Source organism: Pimephales promelas, chromosome 10, assembly GCF_988280905.1.
Source record: "Pimephales promelas chromosome 10, fPimPro1.hap1.1, whole genome shotgun sequence".
Lineage (NCBI taxonomy): Eukaryota > Metazoa > Chordata > Actinopteri > Cypriniformes > Leuciscidae > Pimephales > Pimephales promelas.
In genome coordinates, this window is record NC_142778.1 from 26,930,291 (window position 1) to 26,954,861 (window position 24,571).

The 24,571-nt window shown below is 37.4% G+C and overlaps 2 protein-coding genes across 3 annotated transcripts; one reads left to right on the top strand and one right to left on the bottom strand.

The window, feature by feature from the left end:
- The first annotated feature begins 148 nt into the window (after nucleotides 1-148).
- Nucleotides 149-10,422, top strand: LOC120462016 (NAD-dependent protein deacetylase sirtuin-3). Of its 2 annotated transcripts, XM_089116383.1 has the most exons (9): nucleotides 149-387; nucleotides 3,794-3,908; nucleotides 4,034-4,221; nucleotides 5,376-5,559; nucleotides 6,819-6,998; nucleotides 7,074-7,306; nucleotides 8,281-8,381; nucleotides 8,468-8,629; nucleotides 9,099-10,422. In XM_089116383.1, exons 4-9 carry the CDS (start codon nucleotides 5,384-5,386, stop codon nucleotides 9,384-9,386), a joined length of 1,140 nt encoding a protein of 379 aa, XP_088972509.1. In that variant the 5' UTR covers nucleotides 149-387; nucleotides 3,794-3,908; nucleotides 4,034-4,221; nucleotides 5,376-5,383; the 3' UTR covers nucleotides 9,387-10,422. The 2 variants fall into 2 exon arrangements, with proteins under 2 accessions (XP_088972509.1, XP_039506351.2); XM_039650417.2 differs by lacking the exon at nucleotides 4,034-4,221.
- On the bottom strand, nucleotides 10,357-24,126 carry ric8b (RIC8 guanine nucleotide exchange factor B). Its single transcript, XM_039650416.2, has 10 exons — nucleotides 23,888-24,126; nucleotides 21,980-22,027; nucleotides 21,232-21,849; nucleotides 18,733-18,827; nucleotides 16,469-16,619; nucleotides 16,283-16,378; nucleotides 16,044-16,188; nucleotides 15,777-15,921; nucleotides 15,534-15,653; nucleotides 10,357-11,845 (listed from the first exon to the last, which is right to left on the bottom strand). The coding sequence occupies exons 1-10, from the start codon at nucleotides 23,969-23,971 to the stop codon at nucleotides 11,734-11,736; spliced, it is 1,614 nt and encodes a 537-aa protein (XP_039506350.1). The 5' UTR covers nucleotides 23,972-24,126; the 3' UTR covers nucleotides 10,357-11,733.
- Nucleotides 24,127-24,571: the final 445 nt, after the last annotated feature.

Here is a 24,571-nt window from a genome sequence, read left to right on the forward strand (position 1 = left end):
AGAAGAAACGCCATAACCTACTTATGGCGGTTGGCAACTGCGGATTGCATGTAAACAGGTGTTTTAACAAAACCCAGCATCTCTTATTGGTTTTTGATCTGCTGCAGCTGTCACACTTGCTGTCACAGGGGTAGTTTCCCGCCATTATATTCATAAAATGACGTATTTCCTGTATTGTCAAGCAGCTTGTAATGTTTTGCGGGAACGGACTTGTTTATGTTTCGACTCAAATATGGCATGCATTCAGTTTGCACTAGACATTATGTGGCTATATATGTAATTAATTCGCAATCTGTTATTTTGTCGCCAGATTTATCATATCGATTCGCTGCAGTTCGTGTTGACTGTCTTCCCTTCTTCCTCAGTCGGGTAAACAAATACTTGAAGGCAAGTAACTAATTTAGTTTAATGCTTCATATCCTAGATATTTAACCTTTAAAAAGTATATTCCTTTTTTAGCAAAAAAATAAATAAAAAAATAAATAAATATCTGATCGTCTAGATTTCTGTGGCCGGCAAATTTTGATATGGTGATAATATATTTAATGACTTTTTTCAATGGCTAACGTTACATTGTAACAATGTTCACTTGCAGCTTATCACACAGTGTAATGAATGAATGTAGATTTGATCAACCAAGCGAGAATAAAGAACGGGATTGTGCATTCTGCTCATATGTAGGCTATTCTTAATGCAGAGAGTATTGTTTGCTATATTTTTATAAACCCAGACGGAGGCTTATTTGCTTGGACATATACATGCATGCTGTTCTAGAAAGCTTATGACCAAGCCTTCATTTACTTTCTTTGCTACTTTTTAAATCCATTTTATATACAGATTTTGTTTGCCCTTATCCCTGATTCCAGACCTGACTTTATCTTAACATATATTCATGATAAAATGTTTACTTTATCTACTGTAGTTTAAATGGAAAACAAAATATGTGTTGTATGAAATGTGGAAGCAAATGTGTATTGTGTTTCTTTGGAAGAAATTACCAATAAGCAACTATTTTAGTGATTTATGTTGATACTGGTGGTGGCTTTGCCTTAATTTCTATCCCCGAACTCAGGGGTGCCCAAATCATGTTCTTGGAGATCTGCTTTTCTGCACACTTCAGATCCAACCCTGATCAAACATACGTGAACCATCTAAATAAGTTCTTGGGGAGAAACTTGATAATTACAGACAGGTTTGTTTGATATGGGTTCGATTTCTACTCTGAATCCAAGTAGATGTCCAGGAGCAGGATTGGGCACCTCTGCCCTAATTGGTTTTTAAATGTTTGAATTCCCAAATAGACAATTACTTGAGATACTTTAAAAAGTTCTAATATTACACCCTGTTCCTTCATTTCATTGTACTGTGGCCACTGAGTGGCAGCATTTAATAACATTATTCTGAACAGTGTGCTGATTGTCATTGGTAGTTTGTAAAATTGTTTCTGCACCATTCTCTGATTTTGATTGAATGTAATGACATAAAAAGACAACAAAAAAAATCACAATAAAATCACTCTGTGAGGACTGCACGCTTAAACATGCACTCGTAAATAACTCTCGTCTCATGAGGGTTTGATTAAAATAGATTATTTTTGTAACAATGTAAAGGATTCTACTGTCACTTTTAATCAATTTAATGTACCCTTGCTTAATAAAGTGTAAAAAATTACTAACCCCCTTACTGACCTGCTGGCCCTCATTGAGATTGTAACAGTGTCTCCACAATAGGGGGCAGCAGAGATTAAATAAAAACTAGCTTTGTGCAAGAATATAGACATTAAATCGATTTAGAAAATATTTTTGAAAATAATCCTCCTAGAATAAATGAGCATAACATTCCATACTAAACGAATTTATTTTTATCTTAGTCTTATTTTAGCTGCTTATCGACAGCTAAATCTAATTAAGCTCAATTTGTCTGCAGTGAGAGGCCAGAGATGTGTGCTAATATCAGCACAATGACTCAGTGCTGTCTTACTAACTCGGAGTCTGACAGCCAGCTCATTCCTGCCCCGACTGCCCGTTGCTAACCTCTTCTCCATGGTTTCAGTCGCACCAATGGTCATGTTGGTTTTTCCCTCTTCTTTGGACAGAAGCCTCTGTGCCTATGATTGGTGAAGTCTCTGTTAGATGGCAGATTTAGGTTTCCATGTTGTTTTCCTTATTTTTTCAAATTAGGCCAAAATAGTGTTTTGTTTTTTGCCTCCTCTCCATAGTGAGCGTTAGTTTGACAGGAATGTATGCATGGGCATAGTGCACTAACCAAAATGTATCAAGTTTTCATGTTCGTCGGGGGCAGAATCGCCCTCATTCAGTAGTACAGTGATTTTTGGGAGTTGTTAGGCACAACACAGAACAATGACTCTGCAACAGTGTTGCATTGGGCAACTGTTAAACTGTTGCGTTTATGGAGTATTTTTACGGCTTCGAATGTCCCAGCCAGTCATAATCAAGGACCAGAATTATCCATTTTATTAAAAGTATTTTAATTTAACAAACTAGTTTTTTCTACACCAATCAAAATAATAATACAATTAATCATCATCATTATTAATATTGATGTTATTATTATGTAGTTATTATTTATTCAAGTATATTGAATCATTTATCAAACTAATGGCAGTCATATATTAATAATATATTATACAAAATGATTAGTTTTATTTTTATAATTGTATTAATTTAGAGATTTAATCATTTATCAAACTAATGGCTATTAATAATTATAGCTCCAATAATAATTTTTGTTATTGTTATCGATTTATCAAAAAATAATGTTTTTAATCAAAGTTGTGGCATAATAATGATGGTTGTTTTTAGGGATGCACGATATATCGGCCAGCATATCGGTATCGGCCCATATATGTTCATTTTTAATGTTATCATTATCGGCCTGGTAAGAAAATGTGGCCGATATATTAAAGACGATAAATAATGTATTATTCCCTTCAGCTGAGACACTGAGGCACTGTTTATGTTTTTGAATTTCTTGAAATATGATTGAAATCTCTTCAAAAAATGTAAAAAATGTGGTTCGGTACAACATGTGCAGCGAAAATCTGTCATATCAGCTATACAACACCATAATGAGAACATCATTATAATTGTGCACTTGGGACATGGATTTAATTGTGAGACATTTGTTTTTGTAATCAGGCTCTCAAAATTAGATAAAAATTTGGATTTAAGTTTATCGGCCGATATATCGGTTATCGGCTTTCAAATATAAAGAATTATCGGTACCAGCCAAATTTTCATATCGGTGCATCCCTAGTTGTTTTTATTATTAGCTGCTAGTTTGGTATTTTTGGATTCCATTATTGTTATTAAACTATAACTATGAATTAGTAAAAATGTCTTAAAGTCATGAATATTAAGACTTTTTTTAAGGCTTCCCACTTCAGGACAAGTTTTTTTTTTTTTTTTAAGTCCTTGACTTTGATAGAACAGAGAAACGCATTGTACTGTAGATTTCTTCTGTAGAGTCTTAATAACCTCAGCTGTGAAATATTGGATGTGCACAGCAGTGTCTCTGTGGTTAGTGGGGAGTCAAAGGCACTGACCTCCCATTCCCTGTAGTTTTTAATAGTTCTGCAGGAGTAGCCATTACACCATTGGAAGTGGGAGAGTGGAATCTCATAAGGACATGCCTTGATAGGCTTAAAAAGATTAAATAGCCAACAATTGACTAATTCAATTTCATCTGCAGCTATAGCTTTGTCCGTTTAGACACCAGTGAGTGAGTTGAATTGAGTCGTGGCCGGTTATAGTGGGTCTTTCTTGTTTTGCAGGTTGCCGTATTTTGTTCACACTCATCTGCATCCTGTGGCCCCTGGTAGTTGTTTATCACTCCGAACACTGACCCATTGTCATTGTGATAACGGTGCCCCTTTCGGCTGCGATAAGGTGCGTCATTGAAAGGCCCGTCTTATCGCATTTGTATGCTGTGACGCAGGCCTTGTTTTATTGCATGTATTTCTTTGTATCCCTTCTTACCTTTTATTCTCTCACTCCTCCTCTGTCTGTCCCAGTCACTATCCATCATTCATCCTGAAGATGTCAAAGGCTTGAGAAATGTCCTCTCAAGGCTCCAGGCATCTTCCTCACCTCTCGCTTCCCACAAACTCTCTTTATTGGATTCTACCTCTGCATCATATGTCTCCATTCACTCTCCTTTTTTGGGGGGTCTAAACGGCCTCCTCCTTTCTCCTCCAGCTGGGTTTGTTGACACACAGTCAATCCTGGACACTTTCACCCCACACACACACACACCTCTTGTACCCGTTCCCCTTCCCTGAGCTGTAAAGCTGCCACAGCTGTGGGCTGTTGAACGAAAGTGGAGGGGGACATTAAATATATTACAACCATTAGCTTTGTTAGAGCTTGACAGTTTTAATACATTCGAAGCTTTTCGCCAGCCAAAGGCAGGACACGGCAGAGCTCTGCTATGATTTTAATTACACTTTAAATATCGTGATGGGTGGATTAAGAAAGGGAAAAGAAAAGCAACTCGCAATTCATATCATCTCTTAAAGGGATACTCCACTTTTTTGGGAAATAGGCTCATTTTACAACTCCCTCAGAGTTAAACAATTGAGTTTTACCGTTTTCGAATCCATTCTGACAAAACTGAAACTGTCTGGTGACTGATATTCTTCTAAATATCAGAAAATCATCTGAAGGGATTCGAAAATGGTAAAACTTGACTGTTTAACTCTGGGGGAGTTGTAAAATGAGCCCATTTCCAAAAAAAGTGGAGTATCCCTTTAAAAAAAAAAAGTCTTCCGAAAACATGTTTTTTAGAATAGAAAATAAAATGTATTTATATCTCAATTTTATCCCTCTGTTATTAGAACAAAATGTATTTAAAGATATAGTTACAGCATTTACAAGGTACTGTAAAAACATACTCGCATGCATACCAGGGTTGGTAAGATTTTGTTTATGAAAGTCTCTAATGCTCATGAAAGCTGCATTTATTTGATAAAAAAAATTGTAATACATTTTTATATTGTAATTTGTTGCTGTGATGGCAATGTTGAGTTTTCTGCAGCAGTTACTCCAGTCTTCAGTGTTACAGTTACTTGATCCTTCAAAAATCGTTCTTTTATGGGGTCAACTCAATACTTGATGTATATGAAAATATATGCAGTTTTCTTGAGCCCTGGTCTATAGCTACATTTGCACATCAGCAAGTACAGCAATGCATAACATCTAAGCTTGCTTAAATCTTTAACATTATTGCAGCCTTGCAAGGACTGATATTTTCTTCTAAAATCTAGCTTTACTTTTAGAACCGAAAACTTACACCACCAAATTGGTGGTGTAAGTGTGTAATTGGCGGCACCAATAAACTGAAACGTGTCTTTCCAGGTGTCAGCATGAGCAAGGCGAAGTCAAGTCGGGACAGAAGGATCAATACGCCTGGCGTCACCAGGGTGACCCGCAGTTCTATCATCACCACTCAGGACTCTCAGCGCAATAAACCTACAGATTCAGGCCTTGTTGATGATCTCAGCCTAATGAGTGTGAGTGAACAGCAGGCCTTGTTAGCACGGTGAGATGCCACATCTTTGTTATGCTTTCCAGCAAACAATCAGACATTACAAAAGCTTTTTTTTCCAAGCAACATTAAAGCATTTGTAAAACATACGTTAGTGGTAAAGAAATAAATGTCCAAATGAAATATTTTCTATGACCCTAAAATTGGTTAAATGATCAAAATGTGAATATATTTTTAAAATATTAAGGAAAAATAAAACCCTAAACTTGGTTTAGGTATTCATCTGATTTGTTGGTTCTCTCTTGTTTGAGCATGTTCATTAAAAAATTGCCATCACTACTGTTTCATGCTGACTTAAAAAAAAAAAAAAAACTTGGAATACAAATTAGAACTGTTGCCTTTGTCAGATGGATAAATGTGTATTAGATGCAGGTTAGGGTAGGATCAAATTTCTCTCTGTGGAAAAGAATGTGTGTAATACTCAAAAAACGTTGTGTGTGTATGAATGTATCGATACATGCACAGGTCCAAGGGCTCGATGTTTGCAAGCACACATGCTCACGTGTACATGAAAATAATGAACATGCTCCTGAAAACTAAATTGTTCTGTTATTTTCAGTCTCTCCCATTCACTTTCAATGGTCGGCCATTGTGAACGTTTTTGACCATGCCTACTCTCAGATAAATGAGGCCCATGATTAATCAGATGCAAACATAAATATAAAACCAGTCCTAATTGAAAGTGAACATGTTGACAAAAAGATTGAATCCAAGATCGGGTGAAAATATGGTATAATGAGTGATTTATAAGCAATTTTTTGTAGGCCGGACATTTTTGACCTGGAACACCGCAAGTGTGACTGTGCCATATTTTTTACAAAACATACAAAATTCCTGGTGAAAATTTTAAGTTGACTAGTGTGATCAACAGTAGCCATTTTTTTTTGATTTTATTTAATTTCCAAAATTATTGAAAAAAAATTACTCAAAAAATGAAATGCCAACTCTCAAATAAATGAGGCCTATGATTATTCAGATGCAAATTGAAATATAAAACCAGTCCTAATGGTTTGTTTTACATGTTGACAAAAAGATTGAATCCAAGATTGGGTGAAAATATGGTATGAGTGATTTTATAAGTTGTCTTTTTTTTGACCGGGAACACCACAGGTGTTATAGGGTTTTGAACACCACATGAGGGTTAATACATATCACATTTTCATCTCATTTCATTGATATCGCAATATACCAATGTAAGACACCCCAACTCGATTTCTTTGTTTATTTTTCTAAACATTTTTCCTTCTTTTTAGGGAAGGGAAGTCCTACCAGAGTCCCAGCACCAAATCTATTCTCTCCTCAGCCTCTGGCAACTCTGTGCCCCGCGAGGCTTTGGGAACTATCGGCAGGCTGATGAAGCTCGGACGGGTGCGAAACATTGTGGTGGTTGCTGGAGCAGGGATCAGCACAGCCAGCGGTATACCAGACTTCAGGTGGATACTTACTGAAAACCTTTAAACTACCTCTAAATCATCATGCCACTCAGTTAACAACTGTCTCTTTATCAGGACGCCAGGGACGGGTCTTTATGCAAACCTTGCGAAGTATGACATCCCTTATCCAGAGGCCATCTTTAACATTGACTACTTCTCTGACAATCCTCATCCTTTCTTCTCATTGGCTAAAGAGCTGTACCCTGGACACCACCGTCCAAACTACGTTCACTATTTCATCCGTATGCTGCATCAGAAGGGCCTGTTGCTCCGCATGTACACTCAAAACATCGATGGACTTGAAAAGCGTGAGATTAAACAATTCACGTTTATTTGTATAGCGCTTTTCACAATTACAATTTAGAGGTAACTAAGTTATGTATTTCAGAAATGTAAAACAGAAACAGAAGCAAATAGAAAATACGTAGTTGCTGTTCATAACATTAATCAAGGATAATCATGTGCATTTGATCTGATTTAACTGTATAAGGTTGGGAGATGCATTATATGAATGCTAGGCTAAAGAGATGCATCTTTTAATCTTGATTTAACTTGGAGGAGAGTGAGCCTGAGCCCTGAACATTATAAGGAAGGCTATTCCAGAGTTTAGGAGCCAAACGCTCTCCCTCCTTTAGGGGACTTAGGTATTTTAGGTACCATCAAAAGCCCAGAGTTTTGTGACGATAGAAAATTAGTTAAATACACAGGAGCAAAAGCAAAACCATTTAGGACCTTCTAGGTCAGTAGCAATACTTTGTAAATGACACGGAACTTAATTAATAGGTAACCAGTGTGATAAAGAGATAATAAAATTGGTGTTATATGATCATATTTTCTTGACCTATAACGAACTTAAGCAGCTGCATTTTGCACTGTAGCTCGTTTATTAAGCGCATTTTTAACACATTTTCAAAAGGGATAGTTAACCCAAAAATACAAATTGTCATTTACTCACCTTTGTTGTTCCAAACCTTTTTTTTTTTTCTCTTCTGCTGAACAGATTTTTTTATTATTATTTTTTTTTTTTTTGTGAAGAATATGGGTCACCAAACAGTTGGGAGGCCACTTTGACTGCCATAGCATGGGGAAAAAATGCTATGGAAGTTAACTGTTTGGTTACTAAAATTCTTTAAAATATCATCTTTTCTGTTCAGCAGAAGAAAAAAAATAAATTCATACAGGTTTGGAACAACTTGAGGGGTGAGTAAATGTGATTTTGGAACTCTATTTAAACATAATTGAAAGTGTTATTGCAGTGTTATATTCTCAACCCTGTCTGTAGTGTGCGGTATCCCAGATGACAAACTCGTGGAGGCTCATGGGAGTTTTGCTACTGCTGCCTGTCACCTTTGCTATACGCCATATCCTGCAGAGGAAGCCAAGGTAATCATTTTTGTAATTTATATCACTCATAAACTACACACTGTTTTAGCACACTACATAATTTTCCATTTTTTTTTTTTTATTAGCAAGCTATAATGAACGGCAACGTACCCATCTGTACTTTTTGTGCCGGGGCAGTCAAACCTAATGTTGTTTTCTTTGGAGAGGATCTGCCAGAAAAGTACTTTCAACATGCCGAAGATTTCCCAAAAGCTGACCTTCTCATGATCATGGGCACTTCTTTAAAGGTGACTTTAAAATCTTTATTATTATTAAGAACAATAATAAAATGGATATAAATCTATTTTGTATGTAAGTGTAGTCGACTGTAGTTCTTTTGCAGTGAGAGACTATTACACTTTATTTTAAACTGTTTTTGTGATTTTAATAACTTCTACATACAGCTTTTATGAGATTTTTATTTTTTTAATAACCATTTCTCAAAGCTGCATTTTGGTTACTGATGTATAGATATATATTTATATATCAAAAACAAAACGGTAGTATTTAGAAATATTCTTACAAATAAAGAGAACTTTCTGATTTATATTTTCAAATGTTACTTTTTTAATGGCAAACCTGAATTTTCAGCATCATTACATGCGTCTTTCACATGATTCCTCAGAAATCATTCTAATATGCTGATTTGGTTCTTTATATATGTTTTCTTAATATTATAAAATCTAAAATTATGACATTTGATCTGCTTTGTGACAGATTGAGCCCTTCGCCAGCCTGATTAACACCGTAAAGTCCACAGTGCCTCGTCTATTGCTGAACCGCGATGCGGTCGGGCCCTTTGAACGGAGGCCCCTAAAGAGGGGCGACTACATGGAGCTAGGGGATCTCTCCGATTCGGTCCGAAAACTTGCAGAGATCCTGGGGTGGCATACTGAGATCCAAGACCTGATGAACAGCCAGGAAAATGGTGTTTGTTCCTATACTGACCCCAGCAGTAGCAGCGGTGAGAACAGTGACTGCTCTGAGACCGATAGCATGCATTAATATCATCCACAGAGATGCTCTGTACGTTTAAAATAACCTTGGCTATGGAATGGAGACCTGGCAAGGGTTCAATACCTGCATTCATGTTTTATGTCAGTGTAGTTTTACTGTATTTGTACCAGCAGAAATCTGTGTCTGCTGCTAATTTTGACTGAAAACCCATATCAGAATATCTTGGAAAATCTGGCTCGTTTAAAGTCCGTAATGTATACGCAGAGAGATGGCTATAATTGTACATTTTTATCAGGCCCTGTTACTACATGGGGGAAAAACTACAAACATGGCACTTACTTTTGATTGTTTTTAATAATTTAGTATGGCTAATTATCTCTGGGCAAGCCAAGAATGTATTATGTCAAGGTTCCTTCAGCATTCTACAAACTTTATTTGAGATTTTAATCTGTTTGGAATAGTTGGTGGTATATTTTGGTGCAGAAAGGAGTTTTTTTGTAAAGGATTGGGAATATTGAGTGTTTGTGAATTTTATAAATGTGAGTCTATATATTCATGTTTGTTAGTTGTAGGTTATTGCATAGTCTGCGAGTCCTGGTTTGGCCCCAGTGAGCGAACTGTGCTAAATTAGCATGGGAGGCGTGACCTCCCAAGTGTGCAGTGCCCCCACTGTGTGTTTTCACAGGCACTGTAGCCTCCAAGCGGGAGCTCCAACCCCCCCACAACTCTAATAAATGTCTTTGGTCAGCCACAAAGAACCCCAATATCCTGCTGCTGCTGTTTGTGTGTGTGTGTGTGTGTGTGTGTGTGAGGTTCTGTCTATGAGTGTAGTTCCATTTTGCCCAGGATCAGTGAATTCGCTGGTAATTGCGTTGAGATCATATCTGTTCATGTCCCGCAAGGATTTTGAAAGGAGTTTGGCATGTTTTGGAAAATGTGGACAAAATGCTTGAATGCCCATTTAAATGTTTCAATCCATCAATTTTTTTTTATTTATTCATATGTGCAGACTGTCATGTTTGGTTAAAGCCTGTTAACCAGCGGTTTTTGTCAGTGTTTCTGATTCATGCAATGGTTTAATTTTTTTTTTTTAATTTAACCAAGTGCCTCTCCAGTTGAATATATGAATGTCAATAGTTTGAGCTTGCATTTAACTTGACATTGCTATTTGTGCTTTGAATATTAAAACGCTTGTTTTCTGTTCTGTATTTTTTATATTACCTTGTTAATAGACGTTTCATCTTATAGTATTTAATAAAAAATATTCATATTTGTCTCTTCACCCTCTGATTTTTTTAATTTTTTTTTGTATTGCATCTGATCAACCAAGGAATATTAAATTTACCACAGATCTGAGTGTAATAAAGAAATCCAACACTGAAATGTGGATACTAAGGATCTTATTTAGTGACGAAACAGTCACATTCAATATCTTTAAGCAATCACTTGGTTGTAGTTTAATAAACTTTTATCTAATCTTGCATTAGAGTTAGGATTACTGTTTTAACTGACCTGGCATTTCTTTGGATTTTTATATTCAAGGGCAATATTACGAAAACCATTAGAAACATTTCTGCTTGCAATGAGTGAATGGCTTGTAAGATTTTATTTTATTGCAAGTGATTGTCTGAAATGGAAAACAAGCTTAATTTAAAAGTTTTACAAAGCCCTTTTACTCAGTTGACTTTTATTATAGTGGTAATAGATGAGTATTTAGAAAATCTGAATTTAATTGCATGCTTTGTCTTGTGTAGAAAACCGAACATTAGAAAAAGAAACAAAATGACACCGACAGCATTGAAAGAAAAAAAGGAAAAATACATAGTATATAGAAAAGTGTGTAGCTAAAATATATAACATTAGAAAAGACGGATAATTGTTTGAAACTCAAGGCTTAAGTGGTAGACGCAAAAAAGCACATTTTGTAAAAACATTTGAGTGCAAGACAAATAATATAAATGATCTAATGGCTTGTCTTGGAATATAACGTTTCAGAAAACCGGATTCTTCGATCTGTGAATCGGCAACAGCCACAGACCGTAATAATAAATACAGCTTTTAAACATTGATTTGTAAGTGTTAAGCCTTTGTACTTCATTACCTTAGACCAAGTGCATTTACTTGTTCACAAAGACACGTGAATCAGTCCTATTTAACAGTTCCGTCTGATACATCGCATTTGATGTCTGATCACATCCAGATATCTATTTAAACATTTCTGTTTCTTCTCTCTCTGCTCAATAAGGACTTCACCATATATGTCCCGATTTGAAAAGACATGCCCCTCGTGCAACAAAAGTAATTGAAGTATCGCCTTGTGCAAGGAACAGTTTGTAATATAAAACTGACTGTTACCATCAGCAGTGGTTCCTGTAGGGTTTCGGTGAACTCCAGTTTAGTCTGAGTCAGAGTCACTGCTGGGTGGTGGGCTGCACTCATGGATAGCTTGTCCTAGGGGCGCTAGTGTGCCATCCCTCCTCACTCCCATTGGTCTGATCAGTTCTTTCCTGTTGAAAGAGCAAGACAGAGCTCAATACTTTTGCATGTTGTGTGCAACTTCAGCTTTGCATGTTCACGTCACATGCAAATAAGCGTACAGGGAGATACAACCAGCTAGAATGACCAAGTTCAATGGAAACTTTTAATTCATTATGTCTAGATTTTCTTTGCACAAAAACGAAATGGTACACTAAATAGAACTGCAATCTATAATTGTTAGACACACATATTCTGCAGTTTAACACTAATCAATTACATTTTTTTTTATTTTAATATTATATTTATATTCTAGTCAGAATGTGAGTCTGATACTGCTCCATAGGGCTTTGATTATGAGGCGAGTCTTAACCGAACCAAGAAAAAAAAAGTTCTGGACTCAATTGGATAGACCTACAACCAATCAGAGCAACCCAGTAAGTGACGCATGTTGAGCTACGCATAGTTGTCAACAGAACTCAACTGCACACACTTGCAGGAAGTAGTAGTAAAATAATGAGTGTTGCTTCTTTTACTTGGTCCTCCACGAGTGCGACCAAAGAGAACCACAACGAACACATGGTTTTCATTTTTTCATTGCGTCCCATCTTCTTAGTGACCATCGGAGCCAGCTGATAAATTACACTTTTGCTGAGTCCCGTAGGAAGGACGGCAAACACATTTTTTTCAATCGTTAAATGCCTTGATTGCAGTTTTCTGTTCGTCTTTTAAAATGAATGCGCTGTCGATTTCTTTTACAACAGACGTGATAGCAGCGTCTATAAATCTCAATTCTCTAGCTGCAGACATCAATGAGGGAAACCAGTTCAACCCAAGCGCTCTTTGATAAAGCGATGATTACATAACTGCACATCATCTGTCCATCATCGTATAAGGCCCGCCCTTAACAATTTGATTGGCCCGACGATTTCTGAACCAAACATAACTACTCCACAATGGATCGAGTCCAGACCGAACTTCCCGCCCAAAAAATGTTGTGGGCGGGGTTCGGGCTGGCATCCAGGCTAAATAAATGCTGCTCTTCAAAGAATCCTGAAAAAAACTATCATGGTTTTAAAACATTAAGCAGCAGCACAACTGTTTTCAACAACATTGATCAATTAAAATAATAAAAAATGTTTCTTGAGCACCAAATCAACATCATAGAATGAGTTGAGACTGGTGTAATGATGCTTGAAAATAAACTACATTTTAAATGATAACAGCAAACAATTCTTTTACATTGTAATAAAAAACACAAACTCAAGAATCCAGCGGCCGTCATTTACCCTACATATTTATTGTGCTCACACATCTTGTCGATTTCGTTTTTCGGGCCACTAATTTGTCACTACAATCCACCTGCTCTTTGAAAGAAACCCTTTGTACTGTCCATTGTAGCAGCATTCAGTTGTGTCCTCTAAAGAGGCCTGTTGATGTGTAGGACATCTTTCTTTCCCTTTACATCTGGCCACATAAGAGCCCTTGGAATCACAACCCTAAACCCCCCCCCAATCCCAGAGCGGTCCCGCACCCCCACAACCACCACCTCGGCCCTGCAGTTTAATTACAGGATCAGTGCTCATTCTAATCTCTTCAAAGCCCGGGCAGCTCCTCCACACTAATCCAATTATATCTGCACTGTGTGGCACCAGCACACCCCGAGATGATTCATCAGAGTATTAGCCAATCAAAGCACGGACAAAAATGATTAATAAGAGCATTATCCAATCAAAGCCATCAAATAGCTCATTTGCATTCATTTATGCCATTCATATACAGATCAGCTGGTAACACTTTACAATAAGTTCCCATTAGCTATAAATGCTTTAGAAGTATTTGTCAATGTTTTTTCATGTTAGTAAATGTCAAACAGAACCTCATTGTAAAGTGTTACAGATAAATTGTGTATAAATGCATTAAATGCTACTAAATGGAATGACATCTTATATCAAACACTTTTTGAAAAGTTATCTACAATATCTATATCTACAACACCTTGACGTCAAACGCAGGTCATGATGACTGTAAACAAGATAAGTCGACTAGAAAGAATACGGACATTTCCACTGCGTCCCTCGAAAACAAGACGCCAAATTTGATCGGTCATCCAATCAACAGAATCTGCGTAGATCAGCAGCCTGAGTAATTGTGTTTACGTACGTATGTCTGTGTGTGTGTGTTTGTGTGGATATATGGGGTGGAGAGTCAGTACTAATTGGACAACAAGTCAAGCAGCAGACACAGGGAGGGACATTCCTCCATGGACATGTTGCGTCTCCCCAGCAGCCGTAGCGGGGAGCACCACTGCCCTCCCTCTCCCAAACAACACCTCCTTCATCCTGATAAAAAAGAATAGGAGGAAGAGAGAAGGAACGAGGATTCATTCTCAAAGACAGGAATCTGCCTCTCTTGGGCACACGCTGCTCATTACGACTCAAACACTCAATAGATAGACAATGACTCGTCCTCTTGTGTGTTTGCAAACTTATTTAACATCACCCGGCAGCTAACGTACATGCGCACACCCCTAATTGAGCCAGTGTCTCAAACCACTTCACGTCCGAGGACAATGTCTCGCACCCCGAATGAATAAAACAGGCGGCGTATGAAAGAGTACCACGTATATATGTATTATGAAACCTCAATGTATTGTACAAAAGAGCCTGGGTCCGCGACCCCACTGTGTGCGCCAATTAGCTGGTAATTAATGCAGCGGGGCTGCGGTGGCCGGTCGGTGTGCATTGACTCCTGTTGAATGTGGAAGGCCAGCTGTAAATGAGGCAGAGGACGATGGTGGAGGATTCTTGCCTTAATGAAGCGGTTGGTAAGGAGCGCACTGTGAGCAACGGCACTACACCTCTCACCGGAGTCTCGCTAGTTTACGCCACCGGTTGTTTAGGAAAAGGTCAACATGAATGCGGCCCTGCACATATCCAGCCTCCAAGGAGGGTGATGGGAAAACAAGCACAATGCTTCTAGAGGATGGAGTCATCTATGAAGGCATTATGAACCGCTTCATACAAGTTGATGAAATACAGAAAGAGTGATTGATGTTAATGAGCAACAGTAAAAATGGCCAGAATATACATTGCAGCAAATAAAATGCAAAAAGTTTGGTTTCATTTCTGCTTATCTAAACATTTTAATTTCTACTTAATGTTAAAGATTGATGGCTTATGCCTGAATAAATCTTAATTTTGGTGTTTAAATTGGATCACTTATAACAATAAAAAAAGAGAGCATAGGGAAAAACTTTTTTAGGGCTGTGCAACGATTAATTAAATCCAAAATAAAAGTTTGTGTTTAATATGTGTGTACTGTGTATAATTCTTTTTTATATATAAACACACACGCATGTAAAAATGTGTTGTGTATATATCAAATATGTATATTTCTATTTAATAAAAATAATATATAAATAAACATTCAAATATTTCTACTAAATAATTATACACAATACACACATATATATTATGTAAACACAAACTTTTATTTTGAATGTGATTTGTTGCACAGGCCTAAAAAAATAATAATAAGAAATAATATATACAGTTATAATACTATAATTATACTCTTTAGTCTCAACAATAATTGTAATTATGTTAAAACTACTAATACTAATAATGTTAATTAGTAGTTTCCTGTTATTTCAAATTTTGTTACTATTTAATCGCATAAATGAATAATTGTAAAAAATAAATAAAATAAAAAACCCACCTTGATAATTCATCAATCATATTGACAAGCTTCTGGGCTTCATATTCCTTCTGCTCCTCTGTCATCTCATCAATGGGATTTGGCATTGGGTGCTCTATGTGACCTGTAATGGGGTTAATGCTGAAAAAAAAACAAGAATGATTGTTATTATAATCTAAGTATGCAGAAAGAAATGCAGGATTGCTAAGGAAAAATATGATACAATTAAGACCAGCCGTTAAGCACACATAAAAATGTACTTACAAAGGCTTGGCTGACTTGTATTCATCAGTGTCAGAGTCTTCATCAGAGGAGTACTGCGTCTCTCCTCTACCTCCGGCCAGCAACCCTCGTGCCATCAACAGCCCCGCAGCATTACCATAACCAGTGTACTTCAACAGATTATCCACTGTATCACATGACCAACAGGAGACAATAAAAAAACACAATTAGCTCATTCAATAGGAATTATTGTATTTTAGATTACAACTGCAAACAATCCATTTAAAAACAGACAATTTCAGAACTCACCACTCTCTTTGCAGAGCACAAAAAGGAACTCAGCAGCCCCCTGTTTCACTGCCATGTCAATATGAGTCATGAGACGCACCAGTTTGTTTCGAACGGTGCAGCCGATTTCTGGCCTTTCCTTCACGTCTTTCAAGGGTGGCAACACCTGCACGGCAGCAAACAAAGAGAACACATACAATCAGCAACTAAATATTTAGTAGAAGCAGTGAATTACACTGAGCATGGACTCAACCCTGCACCTTGGCCTTGAAGTATCTGCGGATGTCCCTGTGGTATCTCGAGCTCTCTGTCATCAGACTCAGCACAGGTGTCAAGCCTTCTTTATAGTTGGAACCCTGAGTGGATAAATACACATGAAGCATGAACACACGCAATGAGGAGGAACAGCTGAGGAAGCTTGCAGGGGTTCATCTGAAGTGTAATACCTTGTCTATCCGCATTTCCATAAAATCTAGCAGCATCTGCACTGTGTCCATGTTCTTCCCACCATACTTTTCTATTCCACCTTGGACAGGGACGTCTATCAGAACATCCAGGCACTGCACGGGAAGGTTACTCAGGAGATTGATGGCATGACTAGAAGAAATGACAAATGATCCGAGGTGTAAAGTCCAGGGGTCAGAAAGTAAAAGTCCTGCCATTTGTTTATTCCACCCATGAACTAATTATCTCCTGTCTGAAAAAACTGTGCTAATTAGCAAATCCAGGTGATTGGAACAAAATACTGAGGACTTTTACTTTCTGAACCTGGACTTTACACCTCTGCAAATGATAATGGTTAAGTAGCGCACATAATAAGATGAGAACACAGCATGTAACTCTTGCCTTTGAGAAGAAAGTTTTCCCTAGAAATTGTTACTAACCAACATGCAGAACAATTTAATAATAATTATTATGAAGGGGTGTCTGTATTTACAATAAGTGCAAATATATTATTGCAAATATTAGTGCAAATATAGGGGTGTCTGTATTTACAATAAGTGCACATCTTGATGGCAGAGGCTATTTACACTAACTCCGCCCACTGACGTCTGGTTAGGCCAGACAAAAAGACAGAAGATGCTGGTTAGTCAACAGTAGCAATTGTGTAGGGGTAAAAAGCACGTGGCAAAAAGTAAAAAAAATCAACCGCAGTTCGAATCCGCCTTTTGCCGAACTTGCTCTTCTCCTTTTTCCATCACACATCAGTTCATTAATTTTTAATACAAATTAAGAAAATATTTGAAAAGTGGAAATAAATTTTCTAACGTGTGTTTAATAATTATGTGTTTATGGGTTAGGGGTAGGTGTAGGGAGGGCTTTATTGTCACAATAAGGCAGCATCAATTTAGTATTTATATATGCTGATTTCACGCTGCCGCCATTTTGAAATCACTCCGGTGGGAAGAAAACCGGAAGTGTCGTTTTTAATCATTGGAGAGTCGCGAATTTGATGGCGTATTGTTGTTTTAATGTAGAAATTAGTTATTCTAAAAATGTACATACATTTCTTTCATACTTTAGACTATATACAGTGAAATTAAATTATAAATAAACTATTTTTTATATATATAATTCAGAACGTAAAAAAAAGAAGCAGGAACGAACTATATACATATCCTATATTGGATATTAACATCCAATAGTGTAAATCGCGGCAGCAGCTTCAGGTTGGTAGTCCAAGGCATTGTTGTCTATCTGTACTTCCGGGGTTTTGCCCACCGGAGCCCCGCTTTCGATTTCAAAATGGCGGCTGCGTAAACTCAGCGTATTGTTATCATTGCATACCGTACAATATCGTCACTTCTTCTTGAGTCTCTCCATCTTTGTCTGACCCAGTTTTAGCATTAAAGGCAGAATGGTTTCTGTCATTTTAGTGTGTCTGAGTTGATAACTCACAGCTGCTAACACACACACACACACACACACACAAGCTCTTTAAACCCCACCCTCTGTAGCAGCTCATTTGCATTTAAAGGGCCAGGCACAAACGGTGAATTTCAGAATACGTAGTATGTGTACAGTGCAACATTTCAGACAAGTCAAGTTGCGATACTGAACAGGACCACATGGAGATGCCAAAAAAACCTCCCTCTCACATTGAAGTACCTTATGCAAATAGAAATAGTAAATATTTGTATGCCACTTTCATTAGTTCATTTTATGATCTTCACTGACGCAAAAGAACATTCAACATACTCATGTCACGTTCTAGGAATGTGATGGCGGCAGACAAACATGAGCAGGCATTCTCAAAACACTGAGGGGTGGGTGGGGGACCTTCAGTCCATGGGCACAATTTGAATAACAAAGACACATCTACTGACCAGGACTGGTTCAGCACATTCAACGCACTTTGTTAAAGGGGGAGCGTAGAGTTAGTCATTTCAGAGTGCTGTAGAATGCATTAGAGAGGGGAGCATTCCAGGAGTGTGAAAGGGCTGGTGACGGCACCACCGTGGGCACAATGAGTCGAGCCCAAATAAACGGGTGGGAGTTTCAGAATGCGTTGAGCTGTCTCGATGGGGCAAAGGGGTGTGTCATTAATCACTTGGAGAAGACATCTCATCATTCACGTTCACCGCACTTGCATTTCTTTTGCTTTTTGGCTCGCTGGAAAACTCGTTTTGAAGCAATTACAAAATACACAGGCCTAGTATACAGAGAAAACAAACAGGATTTGGCAGTCAATCTTTCAGAATGGAAGTACCTGTGAGCCTCCTCTGTTTTATCTTCAGAGTGTGTCTTCAGCATTAGGAGATGTCTCATGATGCCTGCAATGAGCCGAAGCTGGTGGTCACTGTCCTATTAAAATAAAGGAGAAATTGTGTGAGCGTTAAACCAAAAAACTGTTTCACAACAATAGCAGACAGATGCCATGTTTGGGCTTCCTTTACAAGCTAAACAACCAGAGAGCTAAGAGGCAATGTAGAGATCTAGGGACTGAGAGAACCACTGGCTTGAGAAAAGAAAGTATATCTTATGTCAGGGTGATCCTGACCATACCGAAACCAACAAAAGGTCAGGCAATTGAGACACACTTTGCCTTACTTCATTAACTATTCAAAGGGCTGAGAACTCTGGAATGTACCAATGTTGTTTCATCTACTTGGTGGAAGGGCGGGAGTGGGAGCTTTTAGCATTTAAAAAATTTAACATTTTCTCAAAGAAAATGTGATTGGTTCTCGTCCGTATAAAATGTACAACCACAATGGTAGGGTGATGTAACTTGTGGGTGATCAAAATAGCACACTAACAAGTCTTTATTATTGGTTTCTAGATATGGTTTTGGCCCCTCATTTAATGTGAATAAGTGGCTCCATATGCGAATAGGCTTACTTCCATACTATATAGGTCAATTATGTCTGAATACGCAGCACTATAAAAAAGTTAGTCAAAAATACCCTGATGACCTACTACTTTGGCTGAGATTCTAAATTACCAAACAGTTTAATTTATTATTCAATTAGACTACGAGAGAGACAATGTCATATTCATACAATAAAAAGAGAATGCAGAGCGCAGCAACGTGGACTTCATACTTCAGAACTACATATACAACTACTACAACTACTACAGTTGTAGTATTGTAGTACAATAATACTACAACTACACTTCATACTACAGAATATACAGTTATCAATGGTTGACAAGTTCTCCAACAAATCCAATGCATGCTCTGAATAATACATAAAATGAAAAATCCTGCACACTGAATTTGCTTTTTAGAGTATCATCCACCCGGTGCATGTTGGATAAAGTCAATGCATCTCAGGACAATACAAGTGAGCCTCTTGTATAGTCTTTGGTATAATCAGGCATCATGGTTTTAGAGAAATTATTAGGAAGGGTTATTATAGTTTTATAATTTAATTTAAATTAATTTTAATTTAAAATAAAATAGCTGCTAAGGCAACATTTCTCATTTTCATTTAGTTTAATTTAATGGTTTTTAATAAAAATCAAATATATATATAGAGACTATAAACTATACTATAGTCTCAATAGTAGCACAACATTGTTGCTAGATGACAAAAATGATACTTAAAGGTACAATTTTGTAATAACATATTTAAAAAAACACTTTCACAGAGTGATACAAAGAAACAAAACAAGGATCAATATCTCTGAGGTGTTTTCAGGATGGGGAGAGCTTCGCAACAAACTTGGACTTGATCTGTCGAGAGGCTCTGCTCTCACATGTTAATAAATAGGTAAGCAAATATATATTATTATGTATTGTACACTAACAGTTATGTTGCACTTTGTTTTTACTTCAGAAACGCTTTTTATCAAGTCTGGTGACCAAGTCAAAGGCAGTGAAATTAAGTAGCCTATGTGTTGCAGAAAAATATTTAGCCGTGGCATGGAAATACTGTGGGTTTGTTCAAATGCAATTTTAGGATTTTTTTAAATGTGTAAAACTGCACAGCATTAACCTACCAAATAATTTGACAAATAGTCTCATTTTAGTAACAGGCTAATATAGCATTACATTTCAAGTTCCTGGCAGCTAATTCATTACGATGACAAAGTGTGATAAAATGTACAGGTAATACAAAAACTAATTTATTAGCTGATCTATAATTTATATGATTCGTGAATTGAATACTATGCATTTCTGGATGGTGAAAACGACACCTCCCATAATTCTATTCTCCTTCATAGAGTCATCAAGGTTGACTTTGTTGTTGTTTTGAAAATATGACCTCTGGCAGCGAAAAAATTACATATTGTAGTTTTAACTATGCATACTAGTAATAGTGATGATACAGCACCAGAAAATGAAGCCATAACCATCATTTGCTTTCTTTGAAAATTTGCATTTTAGAGACATTTCAAACACATTACAAATACGCTGACACACTGCTGAAAATTACAACAGCTTTATCACTTTAAACTAACTCTAAACATTGTGAATGTCAAACAACAGTGTTTTAATGATCCAGAGACAATCTTGCCAAAGCAAAATGAAAAGAGGCCAATAGAGCATTATTGGAGCACTTTTGTTGTTTGATTAACATTAACGACACAGACAGCAGCAGGATTATTAGGATGCTGTCACTTTAAGACCTGCACGGATCCAATTTATTGAAAATTACAGAGGCAATTGACACTGTTTTAACTTTAGGCTCTGTGTAGATATCAAAATGTATAGTGGCTGTGTAAAAAGCATCATAAAATGTTATCCAAATACTGTTAATCTCACCTCATCGCTCGAATCAGACATAGTGATGTTGAACAGTGCTTTAAGGGCTTCCATGGCATGATCGATATTTTCTGGTGAAATAGGCGGGGCTTCTGGATCAGGGGGCGCAGCCTCATATGGCCCCACCCAACGCACGTTGAGGGTGCGTTCCAACACGTTAGTGAGCAGCCTGACTGCACCCATCTCCCTCCGAAGCGTGCCACGCACATCTGTCCGCAGGGCGGAAAGCAGAAAAAGCAGCCGAAGGGAGAACAGGCCAACCTCATGATGGGATGAGTTGACCGAATGCAAGCAGGCACAAAGGCCCTCAGCCAACTGCAAGTCAGCTCCCACCTGTTGTGCCGGCACGCTGTTAAACACCACGTTGCACATGCACTTTAGGGCCTCCACCACAACCCTCTCCTCCTCTGCTGACTGCGCTACATTCAATGGCTCTCCGTCATGTCCCGCCACACAGATCCGGGCCAGCCCTGCTAGAGTGAGGATGCCCTCTCTGGTGCCTACGGGACCAAGTACACGCTTGTCTCTGGACAGGATGCGCAGGGTCTCGAGGCAGGTGCTTTGGCAAAGTGGAAGATCTGACCGGCGGAGAACAGTGAGAAGACCCTGACACAACTCCTGCAGAAGGGACCACAAAACACAAGGTTAAAAAATGTCATTGATCGTTATAAATAAAACAAGGTACTACATACCAAAACAACCCAGAACACATCACACTGAGATAATAGACCACAAATCTGTTACTCACAATTCGTGCATCCTCCTCTTTGCGGTCAAAGGCGAACGTGTGGCAGTTCTGAAATGAAATGAAAACATGACATGAGACAATGTTTGCATCCTTGTAAAGTCATAGAGTAGCCAGACATGAGTAAAACAGTTCACTAATCCTGCTGTAAAATTGTAGCGGATCTAAGGTAGGGACACCACTATGAAAATTTTGGTCAATACCGATAATTCTTTATATTTGAAAACCGATTACCGATATATTGGTGGATAAATCTAAATCCAAATTTTTATATAATTTTTAAAAGCCTGACTACAAAAAATTCTCACCATTAAAAACCATGTCCCAAGCACAACTATAATATTTTCATTATAATTTTATGTAGGCTAGCCGATATAACAGACTTGCACATGTTGCACATTTCCTTTTTTGGAAAGTTATTCCGATCATATTTCAAGCAATTCAAAACCATCATTGCAAACAGTGCGCATCTGAAGGAAATACATTATTTATTGGCCTTAAAATAGCAGCAAATGTTCTTATCAGGCCGATAACAATAATATTTTAAAAATTGCATACATCGGCCCATACCAATATGGTGGCCGATATTTTGTGCATCCCCAGTCTAAGCTAGTTGATCATCTATGAAATTCCATAAACAAGCTTGACCACATAAAGGCAAGACACTACAGACAAAACCATTGTTTTTTTAAATACACTGGTTTATTTAGAGATTTGGGGATATTATAACTTATATATTATATTAAATATGTCACTGCCATTGTTGTTGTTTTTTTTTTCTCAAGATGCAAAGTTTACCAGTAATGTTTTTTCTAAACCCTGTTTGTGAAACCAGCCTATAAACTATTAGCCTCTGTAGATTTCATTTAAAGTACGTTTAAAGGCAGTTTAAGGGGGGGGGGTTCGTCAAGCAACAGATTCAAAAATCTCCACTTCAGTAACACGCACAAACACCAAACTTTACCATTTTAATTATAATTATAATACATAATGTGTCGCTGGTCTAAGATGATGGTCAACCAAATAATGACTAGCTTAAACAGCTAGAAACCAACTAAGTTATCATGGCATGGTTTAAAATAAAGCTACCATTTTAAGATGGACCAGCAATACATCTGATTTGATGAATTTAATTATAATTAGAATCACAGTAACAGTATCAGTCTCTTTCTAAAAACTGTTAACTGAATGTGGTTTATTTAAGCATGTCTCGAGGAATAGGTAACGTAACGTAACGTTAAAGGAAAATCCTGTAACGTTACCCTGGAGATTTCCTCAACACAAACAAAATTAGCATACATAACATTTCGACAAAATTAAAACCACTGTAAACACCGAATATATGGCTAAAATTGCTGTTCACACCAGCATACTCTGATAATTCATACAGGCATATTTCGTTGATAAACTAGAAGTGCAATAATATTTCCATCAGTATGCTGTCAAGTTAACGTTACCTGTCTGACATCTGTCAAGCTAGCTACTTTAGCCTTCCATAACTTCGAGACGTAACGTTAACTTAACCAAAACAACAGTTAATTTCTACTCTATTCGTCAGCAATTACTATTTCCCCCTTGCTCATCCATAGGTCAAATATGGCATTTTTTGTTTAAAAACAATCAAGTTGGATGTAGCAAATAGGTTCTATCATGGCTAACAGCTAGAGGATGCTAGTTTACGAACGCCTCGTGGCTTTAATCATCGCTAAATACAAATGAAGTACACGTCCAAAGGTCAGAAACAAGGCATTTTTTCTTCGCAGAGACCAAAAACCTTTTTGTTGGTTCACACACACTGGGTATATTGAGATTAGCGAGCGGCTAACGTTAACTAGCTAATAGTCATTTACATTGCTAACGCACATTAAAACAATATGAGATAGTGTGTTAAGCTAACAGCAGCCACTTTACCTCTGTGTTATACTTCTGCAAAAGCTTTTCAACCCCCTTGTCATCTCCACCGTCGATCTCTGATAGAATAGCACTTAAACTCATCTCTGAATGTTGCTTTTGCCGTTCACTTAGAAACACTGACAGTCCTCCTCACAACAACAGAACAGATGAGTTACACACCTCCTGTTTCGTTCATCTGTTCAACTTTCACCCGTTAACGTCACGTTTCTCGCGTAAGGCACAATCCAGTAATAAGGATTTCCTCAAAGCTCCCTGGATGGTGTCCAAATGTCCCAGGTCTTATAATAATATTCATTGTGTACACATTGGAAATGTTATGATGGCAGTCAGAAAGATTACAAAACTAACTATCCTATGTTTTGATTTTGATATAATTAAGATGGTAGTTTTACATCACTGGGCTGACCAGCAAAAGAAAGAAAAAAAACTATTCAAACTGGTTAGGATGGTTCAGCATGTAACGTGATAACTGCACATGACCAGCTAAACCAGCTGTTCCAAAAACACAGATGGACTTTCCAACAAGAAATAGAATTATGAATAAATTATGCAATTTCATATTAACTATTTTTTTCTCCCTCTACATTTCATTAAAAAGTCATTTTTGAATGAATACTTGTTTGGTCACTGCACAAAATTAATAGACATAGGCAACAATTTGCAGTGATACATTCATAAATA